Source organism: Rhinoderma darwinii, chromosome 3 (genome assembly GCF_050947455.1).
Source record: "Rhinoderma darwinii isolate aRhiDar2 chromosome 3, aRhiDar2.hap1, whole genome shotgun sequence".
In the NCBI taxonomy this organism is placed as follows: domain Eukaryota; kingdom Metazoa; phylum Chordata; class Amphibia; order Anura; family Rhinodermatidae; genus Rhinoderma; species Rhinoderma darwinii.
Genome location: NC_134689.1, coordinates 27702464 through 27720908, shown reverse-complemented (window position 1 = coordinate 27720908; position 18445 = coordinate 27702464). Strand labels below are relative to the sequence as shown.

Here is an 18445-nt window from a genome sequence, read left to right as displayed (position 1 = left end):
CTTGTTGGGGTTTTCCACTGTTTTGTCCCCTCAGGGGCTTTGTAAATGTGACATGGCCTCCGCAAACCATTCCTGCTAAATTTGAGTTCCAAAAGCCAAATGGCGCTCTTTCCCTTCTCAGCCCTGCCGTGTGTCCAAACAGCCTTTTATTACTACATGTGGGGTATTGTTTTACTCGGGAGAAATTTCTTTACAAATTTTATGGTGCTTTTTCTCCTTTAGTCCTTGTGGAAATGAAAAAAAATTAGCTAAACCTACATTTTATTTGAAAAAATGTAGATTTTCATTTTCATGGCCTAGTTCCAAAAATGTTTGCAAAAAAACTGGCCGGTCAAAATGCTTGCTACACCCCTAGATAAATTCCTCGAGGGGTATAGTATCCAAAATGGGGTCACTTGTTGGGGGTTTCCACTGTTTTGTCCCCTAGGGGGCTTTGCAAATGCGATATGGCCTCCGCAAACCATTCCTGCTAAATTTGAGCTCCAAGAGCCAAATGGCGCTCTTTCCATTCTAAGCCCTGCCGTGTGTCCAAACAGCCGTTTATTACGACATGTGGGGTATTGTTTTACTCGGGAGAAATTGCTCTACAAATGTTGTGGTGCTTTTTCTACTTTAGTTCTTTTGGAAATGAAAAAAAATTAGCTAAACCTACATTTTATTTGAAAAAATTTAGATTTTCATTTTCATGGCCTAGTTCCAAACATTTTTGCAAAAAAACTGGCCGGTCAAAATGCTTGCTACACCCCTATATAAATTCCTCGAGGGGTGTAGTTTCCCAAATGGGGTCACTTTTGGGGGGTTTCCACTGTTTTAGTTCCACAAGACCTGTTCAAAGCTGACATGGTGCCTAAAATATATTCTAATAAAAAGGAGACCCAAAATCCACCAGGTGCTCCTTTGCTTCTGAGGCCGGTGCTTCAGTCCAGTAGCACACTAGAGCCACATGTGGGATATTTCCTAAAACTGCAGAACCTGGGCAATAAATATTGAGTTGCATTTCTCTGGTAAAACCTTCTGTGGTACAAAAAAAATGGATTCAAAATGAATTTCTGGAAAAAAATAATGAACTTTGTAAATTTCACCTCTACTTTGCCTTAATTCCTGCGCAATGTCTAAAGGGTTAAGAAACTTTCTAAATGCTGTTTTGAATACTTTGAGGGGTGCATTTTTTAAAATGGGGTGACTTATTGGGGGTTTCTAATATCTAAGGACCTCAAACCCACTTCACAACTGAACTGGCCCCTGTAAAAATAGCATTTTGAAATTTTCTTGAAAATGTGAGAAATTGCTGCTAAAGTTCTAAGCCTTGTAACGTCCTAGAAAAATAAAATGATGTTCAAAAAACGATGCCAATCTAAAGTAGACATATGGGGGATGTTAGTTAGCAACATTTTTGTGTGGTATAACTGCCTGTCTTACAAGCAGATACATTTAAATTGAGAAAAATGCTAATTTTTGCAATTTTTCGCTAAATTTTGGTGTTTTTCACAATTAAATACTGAATGTATCGGGCAAATTTTGCCAGTAACATAAAGTCCAATGTGTCACGAGAAAACAGTCTCAGAATCACTTGGATAGGTAAAAGCATTCCGGAGTTATTACCATATAAAGTGAAACATGTCAGATTTGAAAAATGAGGCTCTGTCAGGAAGGTCAAAAGCGGCCAAAGAGGGAAGGGGTTAAGGCAAAACTTAAGGCTTAAGGCAGAAAGGCCCGCAAACAAGGAACAACTGAAGACAGCCACAGTAAAGGCCAGGCAAAGCATCACAAAGGAGGAAACCCAGCGTTTGGTGATGTCCATGGGTTCCAGACTTTAGGCCGTCATTGCCTGCAAAGGACTCGCTACAAAGTATTAAAAAAAAACATTTTATTTATGGGAATGTTAATTTTTCCAATTACTTTTGAGCCCCTGAAATGAGGCGGCTGTGTAGAAAAATGGTTGCAATTCCTAAACATTTCACAGGATATTTTTGTTCAACCCCTTGAATTAAACCTGAAAGTCTAGACTTCAATTGCATCTCAGTTGTTTCATTTCAAATCCAATGTGGTGGCAGAAGAGCCCAAATCATGAAGATTGTGTCACCGTCCAAATAATTCTGGGCCGAACTGTAAACCTAAATCACCCTATAAGGCCCAATGCACACAACCGTAAAAAACCTCCGTTGTTGCGGACCGCAATGCAATTGCGGTCTGAAAAACGGACCCATTCACTTTCATTGAACGCGGACACCTTTCCCTAGCACTACGGAAGGGTATCCGTGCCTTGGAAATGTTCCGGGAATTATGGAACATGTCCGTTCGTTTTTGCATTTTGCGGGCTGTGCTCCCATACTTTGTATGGGAACACAGCCCGAAAATGCTGCTGTCAGTCGGCGGGCAGCTGGCCGTGCCCGCAATCGCGGGCCGTGATTGCGGGCACGGTCGTGTGCATGGGGCCTCACTCCCATAGAAGTGAATGGGTGTTACGGAAACAGCGTAGCACCGCGAGCTACGCTGTTTCCGGAACTCGGTAGCTACGCTGCTTCTGTAACTGCCATTCACTACTATGGGAGTTACGGAAACTGCGTAGCTCAGCAAGTTACGCTGTTTCCGTAACTAATCTATGTATCATTATTATCTAATGATCGCTGGTTCAAGTCATCTAGGGGAACTAATAAAATGTGTAAAAAAAAAAAAAAAAGTTGGATACATTTTTAGGAGTGTAAAAAAATTTTAAATGTTAAAAAAAAACTTTTTCCCATTTTTTCCCCAAGCACAATGAAAAAAAATAAAATAAAAATTGGTATCGCTGTGTCCTTAAAAGTCTGAACTATTACAATAGCATTATTTGACTCGCACGGTGAACGGCGTAAAAAATATAAATTAAAACCTCAGAATCTTTGTTTTTTGTTCAACAAGAACTAAATAAAAAGTGATAAAAAGAATCGTATGTACCAAAAAATGGTGCTAATAAAAACGACATCTCGTCCTGCAAAAAATAAGCCCTCACACCGCTCAAACGATGAAAAAATATAAAAGTTATGGCTCTCAGAATGTGTTGAAACCGAACAAATTATTTTTTTTAACCAATAGTTTTTTTCTTTGTAAAAGTAGTAAAATATGACATTTTCCCCTATTTTCTATTGTCTAAAACCTGGGTGCGTCTTATAGTCCAAAAAATACGGTATATTTAGCAATGTTGGCGCTTCGCTCTTCTTCTTAATTCAATTCCATGTTTTGCATGTACAAATGATTTAAAAATAAAGGACTTTCATCTTCTTTATTGTGATCATACTGATAATGATTTCTTCCACATAGGTGAATTATTTGATGATGACTTTGCTCAGTAAAATCTGTGACCCCTTCATTAATAAAAATACGCAGAAGGAAACTGATGTGCAGATGAGCAGATTAATTGCAGGATTAATTTGCATCTGGATTGTTCAGACATTTTCCATTCGTGTTAGTAAAGAGCATTTAACCAACATCTGCTGTGTCCTGTGCTTGGATGAAATGCCACGAGAAAAGATGATTGCTGAACTTCAGAATGCAAAGACTCTGTTCGCTAACTTTACAGGGTAAGTTGTTCTCACTTCTTGAACGGTTTGTGATGAACTAGTGTTAGTTTTATTCCTGTGTAGACACCCGTAATGATGGGAGGACACTAAAAAGTTTTCTTGCAATTGAGGACAAAAGGTAAGGGAATATATCGCCTAGTTTTCTTTTCTACTATTAAAAAAACATACTGAAACGTAATATTTTTTTTCTAATCTGTTTTATTTTTTGATTGTATATTTTTTGTACATGATTATGGAGGCAGCCATCTTGCCTGAGCGGTTGCTCTGCTCCGTTAACAGCCGTTCAGCTATCTGCTTTACTGTGCAAACTTTAGCCCACTGTAGGGAGGGACAATGATAACTGGTTGACCATTATAAGCTACTGGTCTAAGGCGCAGGAAATACACAGGAGAGGCTTCAGACTGTGTCCTGTGCAGCAGCTTGTATGTCACAGCCAGTATGTAAACTTTAGCCCAATACAGGGAGGGACAGATGACTCGTTGGCAATAGCTTTATTTCATCTACAGCAGGGTTTCCCGACCTGCGGCTCTCCAGTTATTGAAAAACTACAACTACCAGCATGCCTTGACAGCTTGCAATTTTGAGGGCATAATGGTAGTGGCAGATTTGCAACAGCTGGTGTCCCACAGGTGGAAGAAAACGGATCTACAGGAAGCAGCCAGGAGGAGGTTTAGTGACCACAGCAGAATACATAGGGCTTTGTATATTTGTCACCCTGTGCATTCTTGAAATATTATGCAATAGTTCAGGCACGCTCTTCTTGATATTTTATCACTCAGAAAATAAAAGCTGTGAAACATGATCCAGCCCAAAAGTGGTCCAAATGAGTATTCAATTATGCTTGTACAAACCGGTTTCTGCACATTTGTGTGTAGCATATTTTTTCATGCAGAAAATTTGTAAAATCCAAAGCACAAGTTCTTGGTAAATTTCCTACAACTGCGAGAAGCGAGGAGCGAAACGTGCGTTGGGGCTAGTGGTTTGTGTGCGGTTGGTATATTCCTTGCAAATTATAGTTTCTTTCTGCCTATTTACCTCTTGTCCGCTCTATATATGCAGCCAGCAATCTACTATTCAGTATTTGGTCCTGTGGCACATGTTTTATGTCTGTTTACCATTCTTGCATTGGACTATGTACATAGCTCTCACCGCCATTAATGTGGGTTTTCTTTCTCCTTTGAAGAGGTCTTGTGGTGCCAAAACATTCGAAAACACCCCCAAAAATACACCATTTTGGAAACCACATACCCAAGGATTTCATCTAGGGGTGCAGTGAGCATTTTGACCCTACAGGTGTTTCACAAATTTTATTAGAATTGGGTCATAAAAATGAAAAATGTTGGCTCCATTTGGCTTTTGGAACACTGATTATGTTGAATTGGTTTCTGGGCACTGTGTTACATTTGTATAGCTCCTGCGGTAGCAGAGCAATACAGTGGAAACCACCCAAAAGTGACTCTATTTGGGAAATTAATCTATAGTGAGAATATTGACCCCCAAATGTTTTTTGCTGAATTAGAATTGAGCCGTGAAATGTAAATATTAAATTTTTTTTCCAATAAGATGTCGTTTTAGATCAAAATTATTACATTTTACAAGGAATAAAGGAGAAAAAGTACCACAACATTTGTAAAGTAATATCTCCCGAGTACAGTAATACCCCAGATGTGGTTATAAACTGTTGTTTGGATTCATGGGAGGGCTCAGAAGGGAAGGAGCGACATTCGACTTTTGGAACATAGATTTTGCTGGAATGGTTTGCGGACGCCATGCATCAGACCCATGATGTACCAAAACAAAAGTGACCATTTTAGAAACGACACCCCTAAAGGCATTTTTCAAGGGATGTAATGAGCATTCAGACCCCACACGTGTTTTTCAGAAATTAATAGGGACCGCCATTTGGCAGACTTTGCTTGGTAGTAGATTTGTTTGGAGTTTAACTGGAGCACACCCCTGCACCCCGGGATGTTCGGCATCATTGATCATTTCAATTGGAATATGTTTTACCTTTACTTCTTTTTATATATTTGTTTGAATATTGTTATCATCTGGTGTAAATATATGTTTTACTTATCATTTATTATCCTCTTAATTGTGTTCTTCTACCGTGACAACTAACTACCATAAGACTCAAGCAGGCATTTACACACATCTGTTCATTTTATAGGCAATTATAAAGGTTAATTTTAGAATACTGTATTGATACACCAAATGTATTTATTTATGTATTTTTATATATATTTATTTTTTCAAACCTCTATTTTATCTATTTTATGTATTTATGCAGGCGGCTGTCTATTGTTTTGATTTTAATTCTCATATGTCAAAGTTTCATGTAACCCCTGACCTCTCTCCCTCCCCTCCCTTTCTCTTCTCCTCTCCTCTAGATTATTAGAATAGGCAGGTGGAAAAAAATAAATAAATATATATATATATATATATAATAGCGGTTTATTTTTTTTGTTAGCAGTAGTGTAGATATATATATATACCAGTTAGTTTGTGTATGTATGTATGTACACTACCGTTCAATAGTTTAGGGTCACTTAGAAATTTCCTTATTTTTGAAAGAAAAGCACAGTTTTTTTCAATGAAGATAACATTAAATTAATCAGAAATACACTCTATACCAGGGGTCTCAAACTCGGCCGTGTAAGTGGGCCGCATATAGAAAAAATGGGAAGTTGACGGGCCGCATTACTTTCAAATTTGATACAATACAAAATTATTGTTAATCAATTAGTTATTTGAACTACTATAACACTATATTACTATAATAATAATACTACATTACTATAATAATAGCGCTAGGTTTAAAATTTGAGATATTTCTCCACGTGCTTATTTCAACAATCCAGCTTTCCAGTTTAAGTGTCGCTAAATGCAGTCCGGCAGCTCAGTTAGCACACATGTCAAGATTGGGCAGCCCCTTTTTAGATAGTGCCGCAGTGCCCTCTGTGGATGCTGCTGCAGTGCCCTCTGTGGATGCTGCCGCAGTGCCCTCTGTGGATAATGCAACACACCCTTAGATAAGGCCACAGTGCCCTCTGTAGATAAGGCCACAGGGCCCTCTGTAGATAAGGCCACAGGGCCCTCTGTAGATAAGGCCACAGTGCCCTCTGTAGATAAGGCCACAGTGCCCTCTGTAGATAAGGCCACAGTGCCCTCTGTAGATAAGGCCACAGTGCCCTCTGTAGATAATACAACACACCCCTAGATAATGCCAGTGTCCTCTTCAGATACTGTCACACACCCACATGTAGATAACGCCACAGTGCCCTCTGTAGAGGCTGCCCCAGTGCCCTCTGTAGAGGCTGCCCCAGTGCCCTCTGTAGAGGCTGCCCCAGTGATGTCAGGGGCTTGCCCAGAGCTGGAGTCCCAGGCAGAGCGCTAGTATGCTCTTCCTGGGACTCAAGCTGTGCTCCTGACATCACTGGGACTCCTGCTCTGGGGAAGCCCCTGACATCATTGTCGATGTATGAACAGCGATGTCAGAGGCTTCCCCAGAGTCCCGGAGCAGAGCCGATAATAGCGCTCTGCCCGGGACTCCGCTCTGGGGAAGACCCTGACACACTGTCCATATATGGGCAGCAATGTCAGGGAATTCCGCAGCGTTCCGGAGCAGAGCCTATACTAGCGCTCTGCCCGGGACTCTGCTATGGGGAAGACCCTGACACACTGTCCACATATGGGCAGTGATGTCAGGGAATTCCACAGAGTCCCGGAGCAGAGCCTGTACTAGCGCTCTGCCTGGGACTCCGGCTCTGGGGAAGCCCCAGACATCGCTGTTCATATGTGGACAGCAATGTCAGGGAATTCCACAGAGTCCAGGAGCAGAGCAGACACCAGCGCTCTCCTCCGCTCTGGGCAAGACCCTGACACACTGTCCATATATGGGCAGCGATGTCAGGGAATTCCACAGAGTCCCGGAGCAGAGCCTGTACTAGCGCTCTGCCCGGGACTCCGGCTCTGGGGAAGCCCCAGACATCGCTGTTCATATGTGGACAGTGATGTCAGGGAATTCCAGAGTCTCGGAGCAGAGCCGATACTAGCGGCTCTGTGTCCCGCGGGCCGCAGATGACAGCCACATGTGGGCCGCGTGCTTGAGACCCCTGCTCTATACATTGTTAATGTGGTAAATGACTATTCTAGCTGCAAACGTCTGGTTTTTAATGCAATATCTACATAGGTGTATAGAGGCCCATTTCCAGCAACCATCACTCCAGTGTTCTAATGGTACATTGTGTTTGCTAACCGTGTTAGAAGGCTAATGGATGATTAGAAAACACTTGAAAACCCTTGTGCAATTATGTTAGCACCGCTATAAACAGTTTTGCTGTTTAGAGGAGCTATAAAACTGACCTTCCTTTGAGCTAGTTGAGAATCTGGAGCATTACATTTGTGGGTTCGATTAAACTTTCAAAATGGCTAGAAAAAGAGAGCTTTCATGTGAAAGTCGACAGTCTATTCTTGTTCTTAGAAATGAAGGCTATTCCATGTGAGAAATTGCCAAGAAACTGAAGATTTCCTACAACGGTGTGTACTACTCCCTTCAGAGGACAGCACAAACAGGCTCTAACCAGAGTAGAAAGAGAAGTGGGAGGCCCTGCTGCACAACTGAGCAACAAGACAAGTACATTAGAGTCTCTAGTTTGAGAAATAGACGCCTCACAGGTCCTCAACTGGCAGCTTCATTAAATAGTACCCGCAAAACGCCAGTGTCAACGTCTACAGTGAAGAGGTGACTCCGGGATGCTGGCCTTCAGGGCAGAGGGGCAAAGAAAAAGCCATATCTGAGACTGGCTAATAAAAGAAAAAGATTAATATGGGCAAAAGCACAATGACATTGGACAGAGGAAGATTGGAAAAAAGTGTTGTGGACAGACGAATCGAAGTTTGAGGTGTTTGGATCACACAGAAGAACATTTGAGACGCAGAACAACTGAAAACATGCTGGAAGAGTGCCTGACGCCATCTGTCAAGCATGGTGGAGGTAATGTGATGGTCTGGGGTTGCTTTGGTGCTGGTAAAGTTGGAGATTTGTACAAGGTAAAAGGGATTTTGAATAAGGAAGGCTATCACTCCATTTTGCAACGCCATGCCATACCCTGTGGATAGCGCTTGATGGGAGCCAATTTCAACCTACAACAGGACAATGACCCAAAGCACACCTCCAAATTATGCAAGAACTATTTAGGGAAGAAGCAGGCAGCTGGTATTCTATCTGTAATGGAGTGGCCAGCGCAGTCACCAGATCTCAACCCCATAGAGCTGTTGTTGGAGCAGCTTGACCGTATGGTACGCAAGAAGTGCCCATCAAGCCAATCCAACTTGTGGGAGGGGCTTCTGGAAGCATGGGGTGAAATTTCTCCCGATTACCTCAGCAAATTAACAGCTAGAATGCCAAAGGTCTGCAATGCTGTAATTGCTGCAAGTGGAGCATTCTTTGTCGAAAGCAAAGTTTGAAGGAGAAAATTATTATTTAAAATTAAAATCATTATTTCTAACCTTGTCAATGTCTTGTCTATATTTTCTAGTAATTTTGCAACTGATTTGATAAATATAAGTGTGAGTTTTCATGGAAAACACAAAATTGTCTGGGTGACCCCAAACTTTTGAACGGTAGTGTGTGTGTGTGTGTATGTGTGTGTGTATATATATATATATATATATATATATATACATCTATTTATATTTAGATACATCTATTTATATTTAGATACATCTATTTATATTTAGATACATCTATATATATATATATATATAATCTGTTATAAAAAAAATTATATATAAGAGAAAAATTGTTTGTTTAGTTAGTGACATTATGGCGAGGAAGTTATTTAGCGCTGTGGTCAGAGTCTGGGACCGCATTAGAGATGGCGTCAGAATGTCATCCCTTGGACATAGACCGTTTGATAAAGCATTTATACAATGGAGGGGGGATGTCCCTGACTTAGCAGAGGAGGACTGGAAGGAGGTGGAACTTTCCTTTTTTGATTCATTAGGATTTATTACGCACCAGTCAGACTTCAGAGGATGGGGGCATTGACTTCGGATATTTGTTTTTGCTGCCAGCCGGATGTTGGTACTTATATACGTTGTTTGTGGGTGTGTCCCAGAGTTGCCCCCTTTTGGTCGGAGGTAGTGAAGTTCCTTCATACACACTTTTGACTTTCCACGACTTGTTACTCCTCAGTTGTGCCTTTTGGGCGTTTTGAATGAAATGATACAGAGCCATTATGATAAGATATTTTTTCGCTTTGTTCTTGTTTGTGCCAGAAAGATTGTGATTATGGCCTGGAAGGATACGGAGGGTCTGAGCTTGGCGCATTGGAAGCGCTTTGTGAACAAATATATACCCATGTATCAAAAACTATATCTCAGCAGACGATGCCCAGAACAATTTGGTAAAATTTGGTCAAGGTGGCTAGAGACTGTAGAATCTGCGGCCTAATTGTTACTTATTGCATGACAGGGGTTTGGGGGGTGGGAGGGTCAGAGCACTAGGATGAATGTGTGTGGATGTAAGTTTGTCTCAGTCAGGCATTAACTGATGAAAAAAATGTATTTTCTTTGGATTGATATTTGTTCACTGTGATAATGCCTTTCTGATTGTCTGGATGGTATTACTGTATATTTTATGTGTTTTGTACACAAGTTTTGAAAATAAAGCCTTTTTTTTTTTTTTTTAAAAATGGCGTCAGAGATGGAACCTGTTTTAGGCATTGACGATGATAGCGTCGCTTCAGGTTCATCTTCAGGGGACGTTATCCCTGATGCAGTAGAAACAGTGGAACCATGGAAGCGCAAGGCCTAGTAGCGCTGTAGCACGGGACAGCCTGGTCCCTCCAGTTCAGGCTCTTGTATGGGCACCTGCTCCATCTTTTGGGCCTAGAATCCACGGATTTACTGCCACTCCAGGCATAGTTGTGGACAATACAAATTTTGTCCAAATGGATTACTTCCATTTATTTATTACAAACGACCTCCTAAATATCATTGTCCACTAAACTAATTTATATAAGGCAGAAACCTTCATCCACCCATGCCAGAGATTGGACGCTCACCAATTTGCAGGAATGAAAACATTTTTTGGGGCTCATCCTAAATACGGGTATTGTAAAAATGCCCTCTATTAGGTCTTACTGGTCAACAAGACCCGCCTAACCACCCCGGTGTATTCTGCAGTAATGCCCAGGTCTCGTTATGAAACAATAATGAGGTTCCTGCACTTCAACGACAACGCACAGGCCCCGCCAAGTACCGATGCAAACCATGATCGGTTGTTCAAAATAAGACCGCTAATAAATTCCCTCAATAATTTATTTCTGCAACTCTACACCCCTGAGCAGAATGTAAGTGTGGACGAATCCCTCCTTAACTTCCATGGAAGACTTTGCTTTCGCCAATATCCACTATCAAAAGGGAAAGATATGGCATTAAGCTTTATAAATTGTGTGAAAGCGGGTCAGGCTATACCACCGCCTTCAGAATTTATGAAGGGCGGGACCGCTCAATAAATGTTCCTGGATGCCCCCCTGATCTTTCCACCAGCAGCAAAATTGTGTGGGAGACCATACAGCCTCTGCTTCACCAGGGGTACCACCTGTACTGCGACAATTTTTATTCTAGTGTGCCCCTGTTTAGGCATTTGCATGCTACAAGTACTGGGGCATGTGGTACCATGCGCAAAAACCGAATCGGTTTTCCGCAGCAATTAATGGGGAAGCGCATGGTAAAGGGGGACTCCTGTGCTTATGCATCTGAAGAATTGCTGGCGGTCAAGTACAGGGATCGCAAAGATGTATATGTGCTAAACACGATTCATACCGCAGGAACAGTGGCAGTGAGGGAAAGAGGGGCAACATCGGACAAGCACAAACCAGTGAGCGTGCCCGAATATAACAAGTACATGGGGGAGGGGTTTAAGCGACCAGGTTTTACATCCCTATTTAGTGAAACGCAGAAAAATCTGGTACAAACAAGTGCCCATTTATTTGTTACAGGTGGCCATCCACAATTCATTTGTGCTCTATTAAAAAAAACAGAGGCAGAGACACATACCTGGATTTCTAGGAGAAAATTATCGAAGTCCTCATATTTGATGTTCAGGACACCCGAGAATGCCCCCAGTCTGAGGATGTCACGCGACTGACTGAAAGACATTTTATCGCATTCCCCCAATACCAACTAGAAGCAACCCCCAGAAAATGTGCTGCGTCTGCTGAAAAGATGGGCGCCGCAAAGATTCCCGATGTTTCTGTCACTCATGTCCCTCGCAACCAGGCCTGTGCATTCACCCATGTTTTAAAAACGACCACACTGTTCTGAATTATTAGATTTTAGTTAATTAGTTGAAAATATATTTGCCCTACATTACGTTTTTATTTTTCCCCTGATTTTACTCCAAGGGTGAGGGAGGGAATGGGTGGGGGGGGCGGATGTCATGTTTGCATATTTTCTAAAGTTCATCTTCTGGATAGCACCATTTGCATAAACCTGCCCTGCAATTACTTATTTTAGGAAACCCCCAAAAAAATTCCCATTATACCCCTTTATGAATATTTTGGGATCTCTGCTTCAAGAGCAGATATTTTGAAAATGTTATAGAAACTCTGTTGAGTTTTGTAAAACCAGCTTTTTAAAAAGGTGATTTGTGAAATAAGCTTCTTCTATCGTCCGCCCTCCTACTTCTCTATGTGATAAATAAGGCACACATATTTGGTATCCCCATGCACGGGAGAAGTAGCAGAATGTGAAAGGAGGATAATTTTGTCTGTAGTCCATACTGTGTATGAAAAATGCTGGTATAAACTAATGCATTTGCCAAAAAAATGCTAATTTTATTTTGTTCCATCTTATTCAAGAAACCTTCAGAAGAAAACTGCAGTTTCTAAAATTATGATAAACCCCTTGAAGAAAACCTTGTGGGGTCTACTTGTGTGAATGAAGTAATTTATGGAATGTTTCTAAAGTTTTAGCAGCATTAGGCCCCCCAGAAAAAAAGTATGCTGCAATAAAATGAAGTGCTGTTTCCTGGACTGAAAAGGCCAAAAAGCCTCCTTTTATGCCAAGCCCTGGCACATGCCCGCACAGTGAATAAGGCACACATATTTGGTATCCCCATGCACGGGAGAAGTGGAAGAAAGTGAAAGGAGATTAATTTTGTCCGTGGTCTATACTGTGTGTGAAAAATGCTAGCATAAACTGACGCAATTTGCTAAATTCTTGCATTTTATTTCCAATTTTGCCCACTTTAGAGAAAAAAATAAAAATGATGTATACTGACAAATGCCATTAAAACAAAGCCCCATCTGTACTTTAAAAAGAGTGTAAAATTCAAAGATGAACTTTATTCACCTGCAGAGTTATAATCCTCTAAAGAAGCGCATAGCAAAATTGTGACATTTTCTCTGGTCATTTAGCTGTAAAAGAGCCTAGTCCTTAACCGGTTAATATTTTCATTTTTTTCAATAATAAAAGACTTAGGCCTTGTTCACACAGCACTCAAAATCAACTACGTGTAAACGTGTCAAAAATTCTTTTTAAAATACAGGCGTTTTTGTCGCTTTTTTGGACGCGTTTTGTGCGCATTTTTGGTTCGTTTTTTGATGCGGAATTAGGACTTCCATTGACTATGGGAATTAGACGCGTTTTACGCGCCAAGAATTGACCTGACGTTTCTTTTCTTTACACAAGGCTTTTTTTAAAATGCGCTTGTAAACAAATGCGTCGTTTGCACTACAATGCGTTTTCCCAATGATGTAAATTTTTATTTTTATACGACATTTTTATTAACCTTTTTTTTTCCCCACTAGAAGACTTGAAGGCCTGGACTACTGATGGCTACACTACGTAGTGCAATGCATTGGAGCTGTCAGTTTGACACGGTCAGCGAGGCTATTAGGACCCGGCGGGTCCTAATAGGCTTTCGTACTTGGCAAACCAGGAAGCCATTGTTAGGCCTCCGGTTGCCATAGCCAACAATTGGCATGCCTGTGATCGCGTCACAGGGGTTCCGATCGACTACAAATCCTTTAGATGCCGCAGTCGCTATTGACCGCGGCATCTAAGGGGTTAATCGTAGACTTTCTATTGAGCCCGTACACCAATTGCTCAGCTTTCCGAGAAAAGCCGATCAGAGAGTAAATGGCACAGCGCTCACCTGAGAACTTCTGCCTATTCGTTCTAGTGATCAGTGGGGGTCTCAGTGCTTGGACCCCCACCGATCAAATCTTCTGACTTGTCACTATGATGTTTAGCTACCATTTAAGAATGAATCATCTTTTTTTGTGTTTTCATCGTTGCATTCATAGAGGGATAACTTTTTTATTTTTATCATGTATACTTAGAAGCTGTATAGTTCTGTCAAAACCGATTTCCGTCAGGTCAGCTGAACTGATGGCTCAGCTCAAAGCTGGACCTGTGTGTCCCTGACACCCAGGAGCCAGCTAATAAGGGTCACATTGAACTTTAAGACCTGTTTAAGGTCTGTTGTATACATTTTATTTTTTCTTTATGATGACCTGTATACATTCTTCACAACATTTATTTTATTTACCTTTCTTTTATTATCCATATTATTTTGAATCCCATTTTCTCAAAATGTTAAAACTTATAGGAATTAACGATTTAATTATTATTTTAGACTATTTACTTCTACCTGCGAGTAGAACTGTTATACACATATATTTTCTGATGTCTCAACTGTTTAATAAAGACATATTGAAACAGAACTTTAAGACATAGTTCACACTGAGTTTTTTTGGCGCTGTTTTTGACGCGGAAACCGCGCAAAAAAAAACTGCCAAAATCGTCTTTCATCGATTTCAATGGGAGGCGTGGGTGTTTTTTTCCCGTGACCAGGAAAAAAAACGCCCTTGGGAAAGAAAAGCCACATGCTAATTTTTCCGACACTTCCGTCTCTGACCTCCCATTGACATCAATTGAATGCAGAGAAAGCGTTCTTCAGGGCAGAATTTTGAGGCAGATTTTTCTGCCTGCAAAAAACTTGTGAACATACCCAAAGAGTGATTCCACTTTCATCAGATGTTGTATGTGAGCTGTCTTCAGTCTTACAGGGAGTGATGATCACAGCTGACGGTGCAAAGCGCTCAGCTGAGTGCTTCTGCACGTTCGTTACAGCGATGGTGGGGGTCTCGGCACCCAGACCCCCACCCGTCCAAACTTTTGATATGTCTCTATGACATACATATCAAAAGTTTGATGAAAGTGCAGTCACTCTCTTTAAGAAACTTGCAGGACCAGCTTTCAGCCGAGCCGTCTGTTCAGCTGCCCTGACTAAATCGGCTTTGACGGAAGGATACAACATCTTTTTATACAGGATATATAGAAGCTGTATCTTAAAAAGTGAGAATTGTTTTTTTAATTGAAAGTTAATTTAAAAGTTGTTTGAAATCACTGAATACACTGATTTAATAATAATAAAAAAATGGGTTCAAAGGTGTACATGGCCTTTAAATATAAATTCTGATTCCTGCACTTTCATTAACTTTTTTGTTACAGAACACATGAAATATTGAGACAGCTATGCCAGCAATGTATAGATGATAATGTAGAACACTGGGTATGGGTCCTACCAGTCCTGCATACGTTTTCTCATGTATCCAATAAGGAGAATTCACTTGAAACTTCAATGTCACATCTAGAAGATGTCTGGGCAGGCCTTGAAGGCCTAACCTTTTATACGTTTAAAAGATTTCAAAGGTAATTATGTTGTTTTTTATATTTACATATATATTTGTTGTGTAATATACTCAGAAGTACATTGAGATGTCTTTTTCTTTTCATGAAACTATATGAATACCAATTTCCCAATAAGCAGTTATCATTTATAAGTGGAAGTGATAATTGCTTCATTGGGCTGCAGGGAATAACGTGACTTTTGCCTGTAAAGTGCATATGCATAGTGTCAGGGAAGCGCTCTCTTATCTGAAAGATCCCACTTGTAAATGGTGCATTTATGTTAATAAGTAAACTTCAGCAAATTTCATCATCATAGTAAAGAAAATTTAGAGGATGACTATATGTAACAATTTAAAAGGACACTCGGGCCAAAACTAAAATTTCCCATGTGTACCATTATGGTATTCCATGTGTCAGTCTCTCTGTTATTTTTCTTGCTGCTTCTATCTATATATCAGACTGGGATGGTTGCTTAGCAGCTGTGTGAATCAGGCTAAATGACACTCTCTAATTCAGTCTATGGAGATCTATGTGTCACCCATCACCGACTTCAGCAGTTCTTGTACCACACTAGTTTTGCACAAGGATGGGCAGAAACTTCTATCATCAGCCACCACTGATACTTACACGGGTTCCAGTCACACAGGTATAACAGTGTATTATTGTGATTAGTGCATTACTTTTTATTAACAATTATTTTTCCTTTTTAGATACAGCTGTATACAGAGCAGCTGTATCTAGTGCTGAAACCTGTATTCGTCAGGTTAGCGGCACTGACTGGTCCAGTGATAGCGGGTTCAGCGTGATGTGATCGATAACGGTGCATCTGCTGTCACTGAACCCGTCAGTCCCGTTGACCTGATGGATTCAGGTCTGAGCGCAAGATACAGCTGCTCTGTATACAGAGTGCAAAGCAGTTGTATCTGAAAAAGTAAAAATAATTTTTAATAAAAAGTAATTAGAAAATTACACCGATCGGACTGATAAGCTGGTTTTATTTAAAAAAGTTTTCAAAGGTGTACATAGTCTTTAAGTGATAGTTTTGTGCATTTGCACACAATTGCTTGAATTGCTTTGAATCGTAGAAATGATTGTGCAAATGGGTCTTAATTCATATAAGTTTTAATGTGTGTGGGACAAGCAGCATTGGAGTGCTGCAGTGACTAGTAAGAGGCTGCCAATAATGAGGGTAACTGTGTAGTGCTAGTCTAAGTGACGCACCAGCTTAGCTACTTTGACTTATACAAACCTTTTTCTTTATTAAGTACAAGTGATATTCTTGGAAAGATGTTAAAAAAGAAGTATCTTCTTCAGTCACACCCAATGGTGATCCATTCATGGCTATGTTTGATACCACTTGACCAGATGGGGAAATTTTTAGATGACCTTCCAATACGAATTGTGGGTGTTCTCAAAGCTTTATGTTTCAAAATTCCTGATATTGAATTTTATCAAAAAGAGGTTAGTAGACCATTCAATACTATGTACATTTTTATAAGCTACTTTTTAATGGTTGTATTACTAGAACACTGTTTTAAAATAAATAAGGTATGATCTGATAGTGTTTTGTTAAACTACGTATATTGGTTTGGTTAGGCTCTGTTCGCACTAGCTAATGCTAGTTAAATGGTAATTTACACAACTTTTTTTATTTTTATACCATTTAAAGGGTTTTTTCTTTATGTAAATAAAATGTAATCACCATATGAATAAGAAGTTATACGACTTTCTAATATGATTTGTGTTTCAACCCCCTATTGTATACATTCAGAGTAAGAAAACCCCAACATGCCTAGTTCTGCTCTCAGCTGATAAGTGGATATAATTGTATCTAGTGTAGGCAATGCTCTGTGGGCTAAATACATTATCTGCACAAATCTCTCTGTTAGTTTGCTACAGTGTATCACTCTGGGGGGCAGGCTGTAAAGCTCTCAGAGCATTGCCTAGACCAGTGCTTTTCAAAGTTTGAAACGCTGCTCACGGCTTGGTGAGGCACGGGCCCCGTCTGTGCTAGGCATCAGCAGCTCAATACAAGCTTGAAAGTTCATAGGCGTTTGTAGCAAGGCACGTGAGTCTGCTTGAGACTGAGTAGTAGGAGCAGCTGGCGTGACTTAGGCCTCATGCCCACTTCAGTTTTTTCCTTCAGGGTGCGATCCGTTTTTGTCACTGATAGCACCCTGAACCCATTAATTTCAATGGGCCCATGCACACTTCCGTTAATTTGACGGATCCGTTCTGTCAAAAGTAGAGCATGTCCTACTTTAGTCAGTGATTCCGTGACCGTGGGGCCCATAGAAGTCAATGGGTCCGTCAAAAAAACGGACGGCACACGGAAGGCTTCCGTGCGTTGTTCAAGGATCTGTTGCCCTAGCAACGGCAGGGTGTGCCACAGACTGGGACATGTGTCAAGTTCAAATAAAGTTCAATACCTTCCGTTTTCTTAACGGAAAAACGGAAGCGAAACGGAAGCACAACGTCCGTTTATAACTGAAACACGGAACGGACACGGAGTACACACGGAAACCAAAATGGACCCACGGATCCATCAAAAACGGCCGAGAAAATGGTGATGGAAGTGTGCATGAGGCCTTAAGGGCAGACACACCGGAGTTTGTCCTGACCAAACGGCTGATCCGCCTGCCAAGACCACCGCGAGGCCAAGCTCCGCTGTTGTTTCAACTGATTTTCCCTGCTTCAGTAGTAAGTCCCGCATACATGAGCCGTGCTAAGATCGACAGACCCCTTACACAGGATGCCGAGTCAGCTGTTGCAACTGCTGACATTACAGCTCTTAGCAGGAACAGCAGCGGCATATGTGAACCAATCTGCTACCAACCTGTGTGTGTGTGTGTGTGTGTGTGTGTGTGTGTGTGTGTGTGTTTATAAATAAAAAGTACATAAGAAGAGAACCTCTTATGTACCTCATTTAACGCATATGCTGAGCTGCCAGCATGGCTCCAAATAACGTCAGCCGGACGCACAATAAACTAGTAAGCAGCAACTTCAATGTGCACACCTAGCTGAGCCCTTACCCCTTTAATTACAGAAATATCTGACTTTACATGCACTTGCTTTTAGAAGTCTATCAACCAGCCACCAATTGTAGAAGATTTGTTGGGTATTTTACTACCCAAATCAAGTGTTGCAACTTTTCTCACTAAATCATGTAATGACTGAAG

General features: G+C 40.9%; 1 protein-coding gene across 2 annotated transcripts in view; it reads left to right on the top strand.

The window, feature by feature from the left end:
* The window catches only part of RNF213 (ring finger protein 213), a 223487-nt gene that overhangs the window by 49365 nt on the left and 155677 nt on the right, over nucleotides 1-18445 (top strand). For both annotated transcript variants that reach the window (XM_075856189.1, XM_075856188.1), the window contains exons 8-10: nucleotides 3298-3557; nucleotides 15087-15287; nucleotides 16532-16727. In XM_075856189.1, coding sequence (XP_075712304.1) covers nucleotides 3298-3557; nucleotides 15087-15287; nucleotides 16532-16727 — 657 coding nt within the window. The remainder of the gene's footprint in view (nucleotides 1-3297; nucleotides 3558-15086; nucleotides 15288-16531; nucleotides 16728-18445) is intronic.